The 20,682-nt window shown below is 43.5% G+C and overlaps 1 protein-coding gene across 2 annotated transcripts in view; it reads left to right on the forward strand.

Annotated features, from left to right (window-relative positions):
• The window catches only part of LOC111978646 (multimerin-2), a 33,426-nt gene that overhangs the window by 6,753 nt on the left and 5,991 nt on the right, over positions 1-20,682 (forward strand). Inside the window, exons 2-6 of one of the 2 annotated variants that reach the window (XM_024008837.2) lie at positions 7,484-7,606; positions 15,001-15,107; positions 15,385-15,468; positions 16,396-16,638; positions 20,141-20,577. In XM_024008837.2, the coding sequence (XP_023864605.1) occupies positions 7,484-7,606; positions 15,001-15,107; positions 15,385-15,468; positions 16,396-16,638; positions 20,141-20,577 (994 nt within the window). The remainder of the gene's footprint in view (positions 1-7,483; positions 7,607-15,000; positions 15,108-15,384; positions 15,469-16,395; positions 16,639-20,140; positions 20,578-20,682) is intronic. The other variant, XM_024008838.2, reaches the window with a different exon arrangement.

Here is a 20,682-nt window from a genome sequence, read left to right on the forward strand (position 1 = left end):
TAATATTTTGGGCTTGGGGAGGGTATCAAGTCAGGTCGAGTCATAAGGCTCAAGTCCAAGTCAAGTCACAAGTCATTGGTGTTAAAGTCAAAGTCGAGTTGCAAGTCATCATATTCGTGACTCGAGTCCAAGTCATGTGTCCACACCTCTGGTCAAAACTATAGTTTGTTAACAAGAAATTTGTGGAGTGGTTGAAAAACTACATTTTAATGACTCCAACCTAAGTGTATGTAAACTTCCGACTCCCGTTGTATATGCAGTGCTCCAGAAATATGTCTTTTTAATTTATTTTGGGAATTTCCCCCCCCTTTTCTCCTCAATTTCGATATTGTCTCATTGCTACAATCAGCATGACGCTTGAGCTGATGGGGTGAACTAATCCAAGGTGAAGTGTTTTAGTAAACTTCTACATGTGCCCTCCTGCCTTGGTTTGGCTGGGCTTCTTGTTAATGTCCTCTCTCCAGTCCCACCTCACCAAAGTGTCAAAAGTAGGCACATGGTTTTCCTTACCCGAGCCTAATCAATAACAATTCATCTTAATTGCATAGAAAGCCATATGAGAGCTGTAGCTTTCCTGCAGTTTGTGCTCAGAGCCCAAGCTGCCGGCGGAGCCTGATCTTTGCTCCAGAGCTGGGTTACTGGACATGTCATTATTCTAAACCGGATACATACATTACACCCTAAATTGCAGCGCAGCTAGCCTGATCCGCTGATAATGTGCTCCCCGAGGAGCTAGCTCAAACAGCTAGCGATTAGCCCTCCTTAAGAACAGCTATTTAAACGTTTACTTAATAACGACATCGTTCAAAGAAGACCTTATTTTTCTTATGTGTCACCATTACTGTAATGGAGGTGGTCAGGTTTGGGCCGGCGAGCGTGTAGCCTGTGATAGCTCTGAGGGCCAGGTTTGATTGGATCCTCTTGTGCTGGAGGAGGCTGGGGGTGTCAGTGAGAGGTTCACCCTATGTGTGAATAACTCTTACTCTGCAACAGAAAAAGTGAACTGTCTTTTGCAAACTCTCAACTCAACCAAGGTTCATGGTTCGACTGGATATGTGAGAGGTATGCATACAGTCCTTCCTCTTCATTGTACTTTTTTTTTTTATCAATGTGCTTCGGCCTTGACGTCTGTAAACACATTGGTTGTTAACAATAATAAAACAAAATCGAGAAATTTCAATGACTGAATACCTCTGACATATGAAGAGCACTGACTGTGCAAAGGAAAAGTAAACTGTCGATAAACTTGCAGTCCAACGAAGATGTATTAATAGACGAACAGAGTGGATATGTGAGAGGTATTCAGCCACCCAAGGATGACCAATACGGACGAAACGTCTCTTCTTCTTCTAAACCGTTAAATATATATTTTTGTTTTTACAAACTTCTATTTGTTCGCCAAGAGTGTCTGAATACCTTTAGCATAGGAATAACACTGATTTAACGGTCAGATATCTCCATTTATTTTAGTGCTGAATGGTTTTCAGTTTAGTGTTATTGTCATGTTTTCCTCCCCAGTAACAACAGCTCCTGTTGTTTTGGTGAGTATACTGCTTGGGTGAGTGCTCAGGGTCTAGATGATGTGTGGGCGCGTATGTGTGTGCTACAGTGCTAGGATAATTCCCTCCTGTGGTGCAGACAGTGCGCTTCACTGCTGAGTCCGAGACTGTTTCATTCTGCTCACTGCTAGGCCCCCAAAATGCATGTGTTAGAACCCAGGTGATGGGTGAGGAATGTGGATATACGAGGGGCGTTGGAAAAGATGGTTCACGGCTGACGTGAGCCATTGGGTCTTTGGTACGCATGGGGAGCTCTGAAAGGCCACAGACAGCGAGGGAGTGAACTGTAGACCTGTGTGGACTACTACAATCTAGCTAGCAAACAGAACAGAACTATGCAGAAGCAAAGAGGAGCAGAGCCAGACAACAGGCTAAACAACTCATTACAAGAACCCATGAAAACAGGAAGTATGAAGGAGGGGTAGTTTACTGCTTAAGCTGTTTTCATCAATTCTGCTCCAATGTTTAAATGCAACACAGCTCATTCTAGTTCGGGATGGATGTTACATCTGTAACGTCATCGCTAATGGCAAAGCTCCGTAGACATAATTAACGGTCTTTTAACGACAACTATACTTTTCGCAAATGTTTTTCATCAAGCACTCTCATTAAAATCAACACAATAGTAAGAAAAGCTCAAATAATGAAATCAAGACATGAAAGTGCAGCCCATGTCTAAAGCCTGATCCTCCTGCTGGGGTCCATCGTGGGGCTCGGAGGCTGTACTGATGACTGTACTGGTGACTGTACTGATTACATGTACCAGCTCCAGCTTCAAGAGCGGAAACATCCGCTCCCTTTCCATCCCTCAGTGTCCCGGACCACTCGGAAAAAGGTCATTCCCGACCCATCACCAACGCAGSCAATGGCTGTGTGTCCGGAATGGATGTGTGGAAAAGACCGTTCTGCTTGTTGCTGCTATGCTCTCACATCTCTCTAAAACATGTCCCAAAGGAATCAGCTTTGATTCCCAGTGTTCTCGGTCTCGCCGCTCAGCCACTGGCATTGGCACAAAGGTCTTTTGTGTACAGTCGGGTTTCAGAGTCCATGGCGACTCAATGGCTAACAGGACCCCCATACCCATCTGGTTATTTTCTCTTTTCGTTTCTGAATCAACATCATCTGCAGCAGTCAGGGTCCTCTGCAGAATTTAAACACTTTGAACACTCTCCGACACAACATGGCTTTTCTTGAAAGCAAAATAAAAAATCATAATAATGGCCACTAGTGCAGCATAAAGGGGATAGTGTTATCCAGGCCAGCTGTACTGTATAAGAAACAAGCAAAAGAGGAGTCCTGGCTTTGAAACCCAGCCAAAATAACATTGTAGATCTTCTGTTAATATTAGTTCTTCATTTATCTTGCGAAAGGAGTCTCTGGTCTGRTGTTATTGGTACTATAAAACATCTAGGATTTAGTTAAATGACATGACTCTTCAACAAAGACTACAGAGCCTCTTAGCTTAGTTAGCCCTTTTTGGAAACCTCAGCTCCTCCAACCCAGAGGCCTAATCAACCACCCAGAACGCCACGAATAGACTGTGGGAGAGGACAGTGTCGCTGTGTGAACACAGTCTTAGTATCATATCACCATAATAGAGAAACTCACCACCAAAGCTGTATGACAGAGCTGTATGAAGGTTTGTCCAATGGATTTGCAGTGTATGTGTGTGTGTGTGTGTGTGTGTGTGTGTGTGTATACTGTGTGGTGGAGTGTCTCAGGATGGAGTAGGTTAGCGCTGCGTGAGAGCATCAGATGCTTCCTTCCTGGTCGGAGCCAAAGAGGGGTGATGTTCTGGGAGTTGAGGCCTACAGGAGGTACGACCACAGCTATTGTGCTCTCCCAGAGATGGCCCTTCATGATTTCACAGCAGACCAGGAGGAAGCGACACCGGGCAGCTCTGACTCAGACCTGCCAAGCTAGTGGCACAGTGGTGGGGTTGAGCATGGAAGGGACAGATATTGGACGTTGACAAATTGAAATTCACATTGACAAATTTGAATTTCCAATGAAAAAGTTCAACTTTGCAAGCAGTCGGTGGGAACCCTAATTCCTAGAATGTGAAAGCACATTGCCACTGCTGGTGGCTGGTAAGAATCTAGTATCCGCCTTCTTCTCAGCCAGAAAGTGAGTGCACATTTACCTTGGGAGAGCAGAAAGAGCAGACCTCAATGTTCTCACATTGTAAAAGTTTAATATTATTGATCTATTGTGAAATATCAAAGATGAGATCAAGCGTAGAACACTGTTTGTGACACACTAGAGGCCAAAACAATCTTAAAGTATCAGTCAATTCACCTCTAGTCAATTCACCAGGCATTCCACTCTCTGAGTTTCCATTCAGTCCTGTTGAACGAGGATATTACTCAAAATGTCCTTTGTTTTTGTATGGGAAGGGACACATTCTCTTCTTGCATTTGCTTTCTTATTTGCTTTGGAATGGCGATCGTCATGTACTGAAAACTTGTTAGACGAGCTTGTTTGTTGTGGCACTGTTTAGTCTGTGTAAGGGTGAACGCCGTGGTAGAGCTGGAGGCTGTTAGGGGGTTCAGGAGACCTTGTTCTCTCAGTTTATGAAATATAAACTTAGTGCTGGGTTGTGACACCCCTCCTCCCCACTCTTTATCCAGCAGGAGTTCCCCTCCTAAAGGGGGTTGTAGCTTACTGGGCCAAGAGAAAGACAGTCTTGGATCAGAGTGAGAGAAAAGGTGAAACATCTTGTAGAAGTCAACTGTCATCGTTTCTACACGTTCTCTGTCTCTGCAGTGTAAAGTAAGTCTCAAAACGAACCGCAGCGGTATATGTGTCTGTACAATACACGAAGGACTTCGCAAACACTCCAATGTCAGGGCCACAACGATGCAGCCACTTGCTTGTTGCCTTGGAAACAGATGAAGTATTTTGGTTTAATCCTCTCCACTCCTCTGCAGCTGCACCCCTGGAACGTCAAAGCTCTTTGTTTGGTCTGGCCTGGACACAGAAGTGGTGGATTAGAGAGCCAATGACACACTCATGTTGAGAATTGTCCAATACATGGTCCTGTGAGTCCCACGGCTTGATTCATGACTGACGCCCTGGGGGGGGGGGGGGGGATACTGTACGTACATACGTCTTAAAGTTCCTCTTAAGCTTGAATGGGTGAGCCAGATCAGATAAAGATTGTCCTGTTCGGGGAAAACACTCCTACTCAAACACACAAACACGCAGAGTTAATTAACCCTTGAACAAATTCAGCCTCCATGCAATGCTACAGACCACAGTGGAAGGGAGTGGTTTGGCAAAACATAGCAGCCACTTTGCCTCGCCTCACAGGTTCAGCAAGGTAAGCCAGAAAAAACACCAAACTACAGATCTGACATGTCACACTCTACCACATGTCAGTTTGAGGGGCCCCAGGCCAGACCTGCTCGCCTGGTGTTTAGTCAACTCTGTCCCCCGTTGATGGGACAGAGGGGCGTGAGGTTTGTCTCAAACAGACTGGTCGAGACAGGGCCACCCAGGAGCAGTTAAATTCATCCCCCTCTGCACCTGTCTCACCTGGTGTCAGGGGCGAGATGACCCCTGCAGTGTTGTAGACTGACCCCTGGCTATCCTATACCTTCTCTAATGGGTTGTTTGGACAGTCTGGGTCTGAAGCAGGTTAGCAAATCTGTGCAGGTTTGTGCTGGTTAGGGAGGGTCAGAAGGGGAGAGCCGCTGTAGCAAATGAAGGTCATGGGGGCCAAATGGAACAAGAAGGCATAATTCTCCAGAAACTGAGATAAATGAATACCTGTGGAATTCATTGAAATCAAATCTGCYGGTAAATAAAAGTGAATACAATTTCTCTGATTAGATATATGCAGACAGCAGTGTGAAGGTCCTGACAAGAAAGCCAGCCCATAGATGATGTCTTGGCCCAGTCAGTAGTTGCTACGTGCTGAGAAGGCAGAGTTGGAAGCAGGGGATCATTCTTTCATCACTACCCTCGAGCTGTCTCTTATACACATCTAGATGGCAGAGTTGGAAGCAGGGGATCATTCTTTCATCACTACCCTCGAGGAGCCAGGCGGGTGACTCACCATGCCAGGCCTGGGCACTGAAGCTGGCAGTAAAAGACCCATTATATAGTAATGAAGGGTAGATAGGGGTCAGGAGGGAGACTGTAAAATATAAAAAGCAATTGTARAATAGAAAAGGGATAAAAACGTCAAAAGAAATGTAGGCCACCAAAACGATACGTTCTTCAAGAGTCCAACAACAYCCAAATAAGGTTGGATGAAAAGGCAGATGCTGCTGAATGGATTTTATTTTTGGCCCTGTGAAAAATAAATCAAAAAGACTTAGATTATGGGAAGTCCAGTGGTCAGTGCCGGATGCTATGTTTGTAGCCCTGACCTGTAGAAACAGGAAGGAAAACCACAGAATTGCAAACAAGCAAACTGTGAGACAGCAGCAGTAGTTGAGGGAGAGAGTACTGTAAGCACAGGAGGAAGACAGACCTTCACCCCAGAAACCTATAATAGCATAGAATAAAACTCTATTGTCCATCCAGGATGGAAGTTTTTCTTTGGCAACACCTTACATTAAAAGAATGACATACACACACATTCTCACATCACACCTATAAAACAGTCAGTTCAGCATACTGCATACACTAAAAACAGGACATTGATACATTCACTCACAACTGACAGCTTCCCCAACTGCACTGTTAAAATAGATAGATAAGTACATATACCAATACAATTGACATTGCATTTAGTAGTCCAACACCTTCGTCTTGGCCATGGGCATGCTAAAGCGCCGGCCAGAGGGAAGCCTTTTGAACTGAGGGTGTAGAAGGTGGGAGGAGGTCGCCAACGATGCCAGGAGTGTGCAAAGCTGTCATCAAGGCAAAGGGTGGCTACTTTGAAGAATCTCAAGTATAAAATATATTTGGATTTGTTTAACACTTTTTTGGTTACTACATGATTCCATGTGTTATTTCATAGTTTTGATGTCTTCACTGTTATTCTACAATGTATAAAATAGTAAAAAAATAAAGAAAAACCCTTGAATGAGTAGGTGTGTCCAAACTTTTGACTGGTACTGTACCAGAATAATGGTAATCTGTCCAAACTCGCGTGGTAGATAGAATGGCCTGAATGATATAATGAGCATCTCATAGTCTCTGGTGAACACTTGTTCAATCACATTACACTGTGTGGCCCAAGTATTAACTACAACGATACACAGCCGCCAGCTATTGATTTATGTGATGTTGTTTTGTCTCCATCTGCTCTAATGACAGTGTATCCATCACTGTTCACATCAAAGTTGTCCTGCTTGCTTCTCCCAAAGTCGCCTTCAAATTTAGCCTTGGCCCGCTAACTCATCCAGTTTATTATTTAGTGACCGCACATTTGACATGGTGATCACTGGGAGCGGGTGACGGCTTCCCCGCCTCCGTAGTCTGTTCCTGACACCACCGCTTGAGCCTCGCTTCTTCTTAGTTTCCGTTTTTGACTTTGTAGAACCACAATCAGGTAAGGCAATGGTGCTTTCGAGGGTGTGAGCTTTATCTTGGAAAGAGAGCAGATTCTCACGGGTGTAGGTTATCAACGGGTGTAGGTGATGGTGGTTGTTTTACTCACTGACTCCATACAATCTCCGTTAGTAATGGTGAAGTTTTTTGAATATTACAGCAATCAGGATGAACAGGGTCACAGCCATGTACAATCCACTTTCAAACTTGCGACGCACTTGGACGTAGACTAAACAAAACAAAGTTGAGCGATATAACTATAAACAAACGAACAGGGTCTGGCAGCAGCGCCGTGCCCCTAGAGGATGTAATATCTCTCCATAGATTATCTCAACGGTCTCCCAGTTTCCGGTGTCATTACACACAGAGATTGCACAGTATCAAAGGAATGGCGCTGTGTGTGTCTCTCTCTCTTTCAGGAACTGGTGTGCATTCGTGCACCGCCGCATTGTCACCACGGCTGTCTCCTGTGGCACAGAGGAATACACCATCAAGTCTCAGAGCCCCTGTCCCAACGGCACACCTGACTGCCAGCTTGTCATGTGAGTTCATCCCACTGTGCATTCAAACGTCAACTCAAACCACATACTAACAGTACAATGCATTATATTACAGATTGCATGATGCACACTCAGATTCTCCAATCGCCCACACACATCTTGTTAATTTTTGTGTGTTTWATTTCAACTTTATTTCGTCAAGGAGTCATACTGAGAGCAAGGCCTCTTTTACAGATGAGCCCTGAATGACAGAAATGACAGAAAAGAAACATCAAAATATGAATACAAAATGCAAAACACGGTCATAACATACACACACATTCATTCATCAGTAATAAGGTCCTCAATCAGCTTTCTGAATTTCCCTAGAGGCACCAGAACATCACATTTAAGAACATTTCGAAACTTGTTCCACATATAAGGTACAAGAAAACTAAAAGCTMATTTACCTACAGTGCATTCGGAAAGTATTCAGACCCCTTCCTATGTAGTACTGTGCACCTCCCATAGTCTGTTCTGGACTTGGGGATTGTGAAGAGACCTTTGGTGGCATGTCTTGTGGGGTTTGCATGGGTGTCCAAGCTGTGTGCTAGTATTTCAAATAGACAGCTCAGTGCATTCAACATGTCAATACCTCTCACATGTTGTGATGAAGTCAATCTCTCCTCCACTTTGAGCCAGGAGAGATTGACATGCATATTATTAATGTTAGCTCTCTGTGTACATCCAAGGGCCAGCTATTATGCCCTGTTCTGAGCCAATTGCACATTTCCAAAGTCCCTCTTTGTGGCACCTGACCACACGACTGAACAGTAGTCCAGGTGTGACAAAACTAGGGCCTGTAGGACCTTCCTTGTTGATAATGCTGTTAAGAAGGCAGAGCAGCGCTTTATTACGGACAGACCTCTCCCCATTTTAGCTACTGTTGTATAAATAATGTACGTTTTGACCATGACAGTTTACAATCCAGGGTTACTCCAAGCAGTTTAGTCACCTCAACTTGTTCAATGTCCACATTCTTTATTACAAGATTTAGCTGAGGTTTAGGGTTTAGTGAATGATTTTCCCCAAATACAATGCTTTTAGTTTTTGAAATATGTAAGACTAACGTATTCCTTGCCACCCACTCTGAAACTAACTGCAGCTYTTTGTTAAGTGTTGCAGTTATTTCAGTTGCTTTAGTAGCTRACGTGTATARTGTTGAKTCAACCGCATACATAGACACMCTGGCTTTACTTAACGCCAGTGGCATGTTGTTAGTAAAGATTGAAAAAAGTAAGGGGCCTAGACAGCATGCCTGGGAAATTCCTGATTCTACCTGGATTTCTACCTGGATCTCTCTACCTGGAGAGGCTTCCATTAAAGAACACACTCTGTGTCCTGTTGGACAGGTAACTCTTTATCCACAATAGGGGGTGTAAAGCCATAACACATTTTTCCAGCAGTAGACTATGATCGATAATGTCAAAAGCCGCATTGAAGTCTAACAAAACAGCCCCACAGTATTTTTAGCGTCAGTCCTTTGTGTAAGTGCTTGTTGAATGTCCTTCCCTTTAAGCGTGCTGAAAGGGTGTTTTCAATTTGTTTACTGTAAAATAGCATTGTATCTGGTCAAACACCATTTTTTCCCAAAAGTTTACTAAGGGTTGGTAACAGGCTGATTGGTTGGCTATTTGAGCCAGTAAAGGGGGCTTTACTATTCTTGGGTAGTGGAATGACTTTTGCTTCCCTCTAGGCCTGAGGGCACACACTTTCTAGTAGGTTTAAATTGAAGATATAGCCTCCCGAGTCCCTACGGTGAAGCATGGTGGTGGCAGCATCATGCCGTGGGGATGTTTTTTCAGGGGCAGGGACTGGGAGACTAGTCAGGATCGAGGGAAAGATGAACTGAGCAAAGTACAGAGAGATCCTTGATGAAAACCTGCTCTAGAGCACTCAGGACCTCAGACTGGGGCGAAGGTTCACCTTCCAACAAGACAATGACCCTAAGCACACAGCCAAGACAACGCAGGAGTGGCTTCGGGACATGTCTCTGAATGTCCTTGAGTGGCCCAGCCAGAGCCCGGACTTGAACCCGATCGAAAATCTCTGGAGAGACCTGAAAATAGCTGTGCAGTAACGCTCCCCATCCAACCTGCTAGAGCTTGAGAGGATCTGCAGAGAAGAATGGGAGAAACTTCCCAAATACAGGTGTGCCAAGCTTGTAGCAGCATACCCAAGAAGACTTGAGGCTGTAATCACTGCCAAAGGTGCTTCAACAAAGTACTGAGTAAAGGGTCTGAATACTTATGTAAATGTAATATTTAATAAACAAAAATATTTGAAATGTGCAAAAATTTAACACATTTTTGTCATTATGGGGGTGTTGATTATCCGTTGTATAAAAATGGATAAACAACGAGGRCTATGGAAAATAATGAAGGACCTCACCTTCCATAGGCCTATTTAYTTGGCAAGACAGCTGTGCATGGCTTCATCTCACTGTCGAAGACTATATATGTTTTGGTTATTTGGCTCTCCATTCGCTTTTTGTTTTCTGCGTTTGTTTACTGTTAATGTAACTAGCCTAAATATAGATTGTGTCATGACTTTATTGACCTGATATTTTGTGTACTTGGTACCACTGTTTTGTTCTGTTCACATTCATTTGCACGCATTCACAGTTATGTCGGTATTCAAAGCCAAACTTCTATTCAGTAGTTTTGTTTGCATGCATGAATAACTAGGCTCCTACTTTCAGCATTTAGTTTGCATTATTTTGGTAAGACAGCTGTGTGTACGGCTGCATTTACATAGGCTGTTTGTAAGAGGTGAATTACCCGATCTATCTTGTGGCCTATACTCATTACCAAAACAGCCTAGCTGCAGGGTGCTGTCCATTGTGCTGATACAGTGCAGCGTAGATTGGTGTGAAACCTGTAGTCTACCTGTCACTTCAAAAGCACTCAATGATCTCAGAGTCTCACCATTTGAACTTTATGTTTATTGTGATATAGCGTAATTATATGAGCAGACCTCAATATAATTCCAATGCAATAACCCCCAAAAATTGTGCCCCCTCGCCAGTTTCAACTGCCCCTTAGTCACTTTATCCTGACGCTGGGTCTACTCCTGCGAGTACTGCCCATCACCGGCAGGTAAAGTCAAATCAAACGCTGTGTGTGGTGCACCTTGGAAGGAACCACTTACTAGGGAGAATAGGGGGGCTTACTCTTTGCCTGGTCCAGTGAGTATGCTCACTCCGCAAAACACCGCTGACAGATTTTTTAAAATTAAATCTCAGGGGGCACTTGCCCCCTATGGGCATGAAGCCTCTGACTGTTACTAACACATATCATATGAAAACCCTATTACTACCACTGACATTACTACTGCCGCAAGTACCATTACCACTACTACTATTATTTCCCTACCATAAATACTTCAAGACTAGCAGCACGCACACCACATTTACTTCAGTAAATGGTATTTTTTTAGTTTTATTTAGTTCTTTCATTAGGATCCCAGTTAGCTGTTGCTATTGCAGCAGCTACTCTTCCTGGGGTCCACACAAAGCATAAAATATGACACAATACAGAATATTAATAGACAAGAACAGAGGTATGTACATGCAAAATAAGAAGAAGGTCCTGTACTGACATAAAGCTATAAAAAAACAGACCTATACTATTGGCCTAGATTCAGTAGTATCATCATACATACAGTACATACAGGTAACTGCCAAAATAAAGGAAACGCCAACATAAAGTATCCTAATAGGGCGTTGGGCCACCACGAGCCAGAATAACTTCAATCCGCCCTTGGCGTAGATTCTACAACAATCTGGAACTCTATTGGAGGGATGCGACAACATGACAAGGTGAAAACTCTGTCAATGTGCTCTTGAGCAAGGCACTTAACCCTAATTTGCTCCAGGGGCGCCATAGTACTATGGCTGACCCTGTAAAACAACACATTGTACTGCCGCTATCCGGTGTATTCCATTATTTAGTATTTTGTTGATCAAATCAAATCAAATATATTTATATAGCCCTTCTTACATCAGCTGATATCTCAAAGTGCTGTACAGAAACCCAGCCTAAAACCCCAAACAGCAAGCAATGCAGGTGTAGAAGCACGATGGCTAGGAAAAACTCCCTAGAAAGGCCAAAACCTAGGAAGAAACCTAGAGAGGAACCAGGCTATGAGGGGTGGCCAGTCCTCTTCTGGCTGTGCCAGGTGGAGATTATAACAGAACATGGCCAAGATGTTCAAATGTTCAAAAATGACCAGCATGGTCAAATAATAATAATCACAGTAGTTGTCGAGGGTGCAGCAAGTCAGCACCTCAGCACCTCAGGAGTAAATGTCAGTTGGCTTTTCATAGCCGATCATTAAGAGTATCTCTACCGCTCCTGCTGTCTCTAGAGAGTTGAAAACAGCAGGTCTGGGACAGGTAGCATGTCCGGTGAACAGGTCAGGGTTCCATAGCCGCAGGCAGAACAGTTGAAACTGGAGCATCAGCACAGCCAGGTGGACTGGGGACAGCAAGGAGTCATCATGCCAGGTAGTCCTGAGGCATGGTCCTAGGGCTCAGGTCCTCCGAGAGAGAGAAAGAGAGAGCATACTTAAATTCACACAGGACACCGGATAAGACAGGAGAAGTACTCCAGATATAACAAACTGACCCTAGCCCCCCGACACATAAACTACTGCAGCATAAATACTGGAGGCTGAGACAGGAGGGGTCAGGAGACACTGTGGCCCCATCCGATGATACCCCAGGACAGGGCCAAACAGGAAGGATATAACCCCACCCACTTTGCCAAAGCACAGCCCCCACACCACTAGAGGGATATCTTCAACCACCAACTTACCATCCTGTTGATGGTGTTGGAAAACGCCGTCTCAGGCACCACTCAAGAATCTCCAATAAGAGTTCAATTGGATTAAATTGGGTATTGATCATATTCCGACCTCAATTAGAAAAGGGGACCATCTTAAACAGCTAAACCAAAGAGACAGTTTTTGGATTTACAAACTATAGGCCACTAAATACCCTGGTTTAAATAAAGATATGGATGTCTCACTTTTCCTGTTGGGTCGTGAGAGGTTCCTTTGCTGTCATCTAGTGGACATATTGCTCTATTGCCCTCAGGTATGTTTAGACGGCTGTGGTCCATGTTTGATCTAGTGTACTATAAAATAGATGGCTCTCCTATTCTTACCACTTTGCCTAGTCATATTCAAGGTTAGACCAACTTTTCTAGGGGTTATGATGCTTCTAGCCTTGATTTGCATTTTGATAATGTTTCACTTTTTAATAAGTAAATTATTGCTTACTATGTGTCGTCCTTTTAATTCCATAAGCCTGTCCTCCTCAAATCAGGGTTGATTGTAAAACACTGTTCAAAAGAGGACATTGTATTATCATATCTTTGTACTCCCTGATGAAAGCCATGCAGCGAAAACGCGTCAGTTATTAATCTTTGTTTCCATTTGACATGCCGTACAAATAAAGGCATTTTAATTAATTATATGAAGAGTGCCTTGGTCCTCTTTTCTTTTTTGAAGAGTTCAATTGGATTGAGATCTGGTGACTGAGATGGTCATGGCATATGGTTTACATCATTTTCATGCTCAACAAACCATTCAGTGACCACTCGTGCCCTGTGGTTGTGGGCATTGTCATCCCATGGGGGCGTAGCCATGGTAGCCAAAATAATGGCCTGCCCAGCATTTTTATAGCACAATGGGATGTTAATTGCTTAATTAACTTAGGAACCACACCTGTGTGGAAACACCTGCTTTCAATATACTTTGTAGCCCTCATTTACTTAAGCGTTTCCATTATTTTGGCAGTTACCTGTGTATCAGTTTACATACACATACACCTTATTTAGGTCAGATAGGAGAGAGGCGTTGTGCCGTGAGGTGTTTTATTTGTTGATTTTTTTAAGCACATTTTGCTGTTTGCTTGAGTAATTTGATGAGATGGAAGAGAGTTCCATGTAAACATGGCTCTGTATAATACTGTGCATTTCCTTAAATTTGTTTTGGATTCGGGGACTATGAAGAGACCGCTGGTGTCATGTATGGTGGGGTTAAGCATGTCTGTCCGAGCTGTATGTTATTTAATTATACAGACAATTTGGGATCTTTAACACAGTCATTTTTCTCATTTTTCTCATAAAAACAAGAAGTACATTTTTCCTCTACTTTGAGCCACGAGAGACTGGCATACATCTTGTTGATATTGACCTTCTGTTACCAGTGAAGCCCAAGATGTGCTGCTCCGTTGTGGACACCAGCTGCAGCTTTTCCGAGCTCCTTCTTTGCAGCTCTTGACCATATAACTGGGCCATAGATGTGGTAGAACCAGAGCCTGCAGGACTTGTTTGCTTGAACGTGGTGTTAAAAATGCACCATCACAGATAGACCCCTCCTCTTCACAAGGATAGAATCAAAATGCCTTGACCATGATCATTTACAGTGTACGGGAACACCAAGAAGTTTATTTTCCTCTACTTGCTCAATAGCCACATCATTCATTACCAGATTCAGCTGAGGTCTAGTAGTTAGGGAATGGTTTGTACCAAATACAATGCTTTTAGTCAGAATGTGAGTTATGCTGTCACATTCAGGGGTGTCTCAGTTATTTTCAAGGGACCTCCTATGGTGCACACTTTTTTTATGGGCCTAATAGTAAAGACGCCATGTAACGGTAATAATAGTTCTCTTTTAAGGGGGGGGGGGGGGGGGCATGAACACAACCAGTCAGGTTTTCTGTCCGTCCACTCCAAAATAAATCCAGCATCCAAACCGTGCACTGACGCCATTTGATGAATGGAAAAAGAGATCTGTTACAAAGCACCAAAAAGTGTAATGACATTCACTGACACTCTTGTAGCCTGAATTAACTGATGTTTCTTGCTTACAAAATGACCTTTCTTGTAGAAAAAAAGTTGGCACACCTGAAAAAGGGCTGAGATATGGGACTTTCCCAGGATGACAAGTGCAGCCCAATAACTGTGCAGCCATATGGAATAGCTTGTTTAAAACCATGACACAGAGGTGGGGGTGTACGTTTAATTTGGAATAAGCTTTTATTTWAAAATGTACCACTGTAGCAGTACAAATTGAATTTTAAACAAATAGGAGAATGATTAAATTTGCATTCTTTAGAATCCCCCCCAAAGTTAAACTTTGTTGCATTTAGTGGGACTCAAACAAAATTTGTTCAATAAGTTTACCGAGAACTGGCAGCAAGCTGATTGGTCGGATATTAGAGCAAGTAAGGGAGCTTTACCATTGTTGGGTAGTGGAATCACTTAAGCTTCTCTCCAGGTTTGTGGACAAATACTTTTCAAAAGACTCATATTAAAGATATGGCAAATAGGAGTTGTAATCAGGTGTAATCCAATGTTTTTGGTTTGTGTGTTTTTATGTGTGTTTAGGTACAAGCTCTCTACCCGGCCAGTGTACAGATTAAACCAGAAGATCTTCACCGCCTTGTTGTGGAGGTGCTGCACGGGACATGGAGGGGAGAACTGCGAGGAAACGGGTACTGATACAGAGCTACACACAACTGATACACACATGGTACAAGAAGTAACCTTATGGTGCAATATGCCTCCACAGGCCTACTCTAAATTGTCTCCTTTATTACTTGCAGAGTTTGGCTCTTGTTATCTCAAGTAGATTTCCTGTGTGTGAAATGGCCCTTAACTCCGCGAGAGGAACCGGCTGGGAAATTAATGTGTTTACAAAACCTGTGGAACCAATAAAAGTAACATCCTCTCTCCGTGCTCCTGCTCTCTTCCTCTATCTCCCTTCCCCAGTAGCTGATGGCCATATATCTGACTCTGCAGACCCCACAATGGCAGGACGACCACATCCAGGAGACACTGAGCCTCACCACACAGGTAGAGGTCTGCTCATCAGAGGGAGGGAGNGGTAGAGGTCTGCTCATCAGAGGGAGGGAGGGGGGGGGGGTGACTGGGTAAGCTGCCCTCGATCAAATGCCCCGTGACGTCCTCTCTGACTCAAACTGAATAAACTGAGGAAACGCCAGTGGCCAGGAGAGCGAGTGTTTGGGTAAATGCTATAGCAGGCTGTGGGATGTTCGTCACTTCCCGGGGGAGGGAGGAAAGGGTTTGTGAACCGTTCTCAGGACATCGAGCAAGGCCTTAAAAGGGGGTGTTGACCCCATCCCAGCCTGCCCTAAGCCCTCCAACTATGTCTCTCGTGTGTAGCTATGAGCCCAAACACACCAGTACACAAACACATTTGCAGGCATGAGAGAAAGAAAGACTGTAAACAGTCAGAAGCCTGAGACACTAGGCACCTAAAAAGAACCCTCTGCACTTTTGGGCCAGTTTTAGGTAACAAAGACGTAAAGTCCCTCGTTGTCAGGTGGGCCGCTCTCAGTCCCTCCACGTCCCTTATTGAGAGCGCTTCCTAAACCGTAGAGGGCTCACATATTGAATTCTTTACCACCACTGGAGTCGAATAGCTATTGTATTACACACACTAATCAAGCACACCCACAGGGTTGGCTGGAGTGGGGTCAGAAGTGGGGGACAGAGAGCAAACCTAAGGCTATGGTTCTCAGGGTCAGGGGAGAGTTGTCTGCCCACTGACATAGCTACTGCTCTGTGGCACTGTGCCAGTCCAAGAGGAATCATATAACCACAATCCAAGTGCTGTGATCACAGTTCACGTCAATAGATACAACAATGTGCCACTGGAGAAACAAGGACAAAGTGTGGTTAAACATATTTACCTTGATAAAAGCCATGGTTGAAATCCCCCCTCCTACAATTCGATCCATCGGTCTGTTATCTGTCTAGGCGCTCAGTCTCGACTCCCCCACCGTCCTGAGTGGGAGCAGAATGACTTCCAGGTGTCTGAGAATCCTCTGTACGAGAGCCATCCCTCAGAGGCTGACAACAACAACGACACACACACAGATTCCCGAGAGCCCCCCTCATACCCTCGACAGGCCCAGGAGCACATCCCTCACCATGGCGATGACCACCCCCACCACCCGCACCCATACCCCAACCACCGCCTGCAGGATTTCGATAATGGAGGTAAGTTGGGACCCTAGAATCACCATTACTGTACTAAAATCATGATAACCACACTGGGCAAAAGTTAGGGAAATGTTAGGAAGCCTGATTAAAACAAGTTATGTTAGGACCTCCAAGACCAGGATTGTGACTGTGCTTTAGGAGGTAGAACGTTTTCACCACTGCCAAAACCAGGGCCATGAAAAGGAGGCACGGTCGTCATTGGCAACACCCCTAACACCATCTGTCAACCTCTTTGAGACATGCAAAAACATGTTCACCCACTATCTCATAGACAATAACAAACCTGCAAGGAATGGGCCATTCAATGTCAATACAAAACAACTATGAAAATCAACAGAACTTTCAGACAGTAGCAAAATCTTTTCTCTAAGCTCCTGTTTGGCATGTTTACACTCCCAGGTCTTATTTATGCCCTACCGTCTGGTCAATTGCCTGTCTCAACCACATCCCCTGAGAGAATTGACAGGCTTTAGACTAGTGCAGTAAATAATCCACAGTTGACCGGAGGAAGGCTTGACCGGGGGGGGGGGGGGCACAAACGCCTGCTTAGTGTCCTCCCACCCCCTTCATTAGCTTCCTTCCAGGAAATCCTCTCTTCCTTCTGGAAAAAATGCCCCCCCCCCCCCAATACATTGTTACAGATGATGTAATCCACAATAGGATGGTGACTTAAGGGCCTAACATACCGTAGTGTGAGGTCTCATATTCTAGCCACACATGGTGACATAGCCTCGGGATGTATGGGTGCTGGAGGTGCAGCAGCACCCCCTGGCAGTGGAATCGTAAAAACTGCAAGGATTAAAAAAATAAAGATTTTTCATTGCATTATTGATATAAATGATCAGAAAAACTGAGATATTTATAGCCTATTTGGGCCCCATTCTGCATGGAAAGCTCTCAGCTCTGTTTTGTAAGCAGTGTGCTCACGATATGCATTATCTATTCAGTTGTGGGGGTTGGAGTTTGATACGCGCTCTGCTGTACGGTGGACATTTAAGTTTGAGTCAGGTCTCTTTCGCTCCCTCCTCCATAAACCCCCCCCCCCCCCCAAATAATGTGTGTGTGTGTGTATATATATATATATATATATAATATATATATATATATATATATCATCATTGTGTTACTTGATAGTTACCTACACAAATAGCTAGCTAGAACAAAGTGTTAATAAGATAAAAATTGATTAAAAAGATTTAAAAGCATACAAATAAAAGTTGTCCAGTAGGCATCTACAGAGGAGCTAAGAGCTGTGTTGTCGGTCATTTCCAAGCACTTCAGTAAAAAGGCAGATCCTCAGGAGGACTTAGCAATATAAAAATATGGTAATATATATATTATATATATATATATATATATATATATATATATATATATATATATATATATATATATATATATATATATAAATAAATAATAAGATATATATATATATATACACACACATACACTACAAAAGTTTGGGTTGGGGTCACTTAGAAATGTCCATGTTTTTGAAAGAAAAGTACATTTTTCTGTCCATTAAAATAACATCAAATTGATCAGAAATACAGTGTAGACATTGTTAATGTTGTAACTGACTATTGTAGCTGGAAACGGCTGATTTTCTTATGGAATATCTACATAGGGGCCCGTTACCAGCAACTATCACTCCTGTGTTCCAATGGCACGTTGTGTTAGCTAATCAAAGTTTATCATTTTAAAAGGTTAATTGATTAGAAAACCCTTTTGCAATTATGTTACCACAATAGCCTTAATTTCTCAGAACAAGAATAGACTGACGAGTTTCAGAAGAAAGTTCTTTGCTTCTGGCCATTTTGAGCCTGTAATCGAACCCACAAATGCTGATGCTCCAGATACTCAACTAGTCTAAAGAAGGACGGTTTTATTGCTGCTTTAATCAGCACAACAATTTATCAGCATTTGTGGGTTCGATTACAGGCTCACAATGGCCAGAAACAAAGAACATTCTTCTGAAACTCGTTTGTCTATTCTTGTTCTGAGAAATTAAGGCTAAACGAGTTTCAGAAGAATGTTCTTTGTTTCTGGCCATTGTGAGCCTGTAATCGAACCCACAAATGTTGATAAATTGTTGTGCTGATTAAAGCAGCAATAAAACCGTCCTTCTTTAGACTAGTTGAGTATCTGGAGCATCAGCATTTGTGGGTTTGATTACAGGCTCAAAATGGCCAGAAGCCAAGAACTTTCTTCTGAAACTCGTCAGTCTATTCTTGTTCTGAGAAATTAAGGCTATTCCATGCGAGAAATTGCCAAGAAACTGAAGATCTCGTACAAAGTGCTGTACTACTCCCTTCACAGAACAGGGCAAACTGGCTCTAACCAGAATAGTAAGAGTGGGAGGCCCTGGTGCACAACTGAGCAAGAGGACAAGTACATTAGAGTGTCTAGTTTGAGAAACATACGCCTCACAAGTCCTCAACTGGCAGCTTCATTAAATAGTACCCGCAAAACACCAGTCTCAACATCAGCAGTGAAGAGGCAACTTTGGGATACATCCATGGCTAAGGATTATATATATATGTTTTATCCATTTTAGAACAAGGCTGTAACGTAACAAAATGTGAAAAAAGTCAAGGGGTCTGAATACTTTCCGAAAGCACTGTATATGTGGGTGGGGGAATTCAATGTCACATATGCACTCACGCAGACGAGTATGCACGCACACATGCACATGCTTGTTTTACTATCGTTGTGGGGACCAAACCATTTATTCCTATTCAAAATCCTATTTTCCCTAACCTTAATTATAAACGTAACCTCTAAGTCTAAAATAGCCCTTTTTCCTTGTGAGGACTGGCAAAATGTTCCCACTTGTCTGAATTTTGATTTACTATTCTTGAGAGGACTTCTGGTCAAGGATAGTAAAACCAAACACACACACACCCCCACACAATTTCTAGGAGGAATGTAAGAATCCCTGCAGCCTGTATCTTATAACTCTAAAAGGAACTGCTTCCATTAGGGCCGTCTCGGGGGTGCACTAACACTGCCACGAAACAAACCCATCCAACATTATATCACTCTGCTTTCTTGTAAACAAAGAGGTCCAGCCAGGACCAATACATAGGGGAAATTAAATGCCAAAATATTGGTCAGGAAATAGGAATAACACAGAACATTGCTATTTTTGGCAACTTGGCATTTTACTTTGGCTTCATCAGCAAAAAAAAAAATGTAATTGTAGATTTCTTGGAACTAAAGGATCTCATAACTGTTCCTGAGAACTAATGGCRCAACTGATATGAATGAATAGTTTTTACAAGAGAATACATTCTAAAAGGTTTTGAAAAGGAGCCTTGCTATGCTCCTATACACATTGGTCGGTGTACAGTTGTGGCGTCATCTCAGCCTTGTGCACTGTTATGATTTACAAATGTAGAGTCGATATGTCTAAAACTGAAACTGAGTCTTGTTCTGAATCCTTATACCGATTGACGTGAGTAAATATTATGCACTGACATCCTGGTTTGTCTCTCAGACCCAATCAGGAGTGAGGTGGAGGCTGTCACTCTACAGCCCTACGCAGACTCCCTGTCTCCCATCCCTCTGCCCCACATGATGGCCCTGCTGATGTCCCAGCTCCAGCCCGTGTTGGATGGCTTCAACCACACCTTGGAGCGCCTGACCTTGGAGGTCGGGGGTCTGTCCCAGGATGTGGCCCAGCTCCGGAGCTCTACGTGGGAGGTAAAGGAGGAGGCCCTGCGGGGTGCAGGTGCCGGAGAGGGTCCTGAGGCCTTTGAGGCTAAGCTGGAGCAGAGTTTCCAGGACATCAAGGAGGTGAGGAGGGAACTGGAGAGACAGAGAGCGGAGATGGCGGATAGGCTACACTCCCAGCATGCCATGCTGCACTATAACATCACCAACTTCAAGAAAGACATCGACGCCAAGATCAAACACAACGACAAGACGTTACAGGTCAGTGAATCCCTCATGACATGGTGATGAAACTACTTAATAATTCATAACTTTGAGACTTAGTTTCTCACTTCGGTGTTAGTATCATACACTTTTAGACTTTGT

Source organism: Salvelinus sp. IW2-2015, linkage group LG18 (assembly GCF_002910315.2).
Source record: "Salvelinus sp. IW2-2015 linkage group LG18, ASM291031v2, whole genome shotgun sequence".
NCBI classification, from domain to species: domain Eukaryota; kingdom Metazoa; phylum Chordata; class Actinopteri; order Salmoniformes; family Salmonidae; genus Salvelinus; species Salvelinus sp. IW2-2015.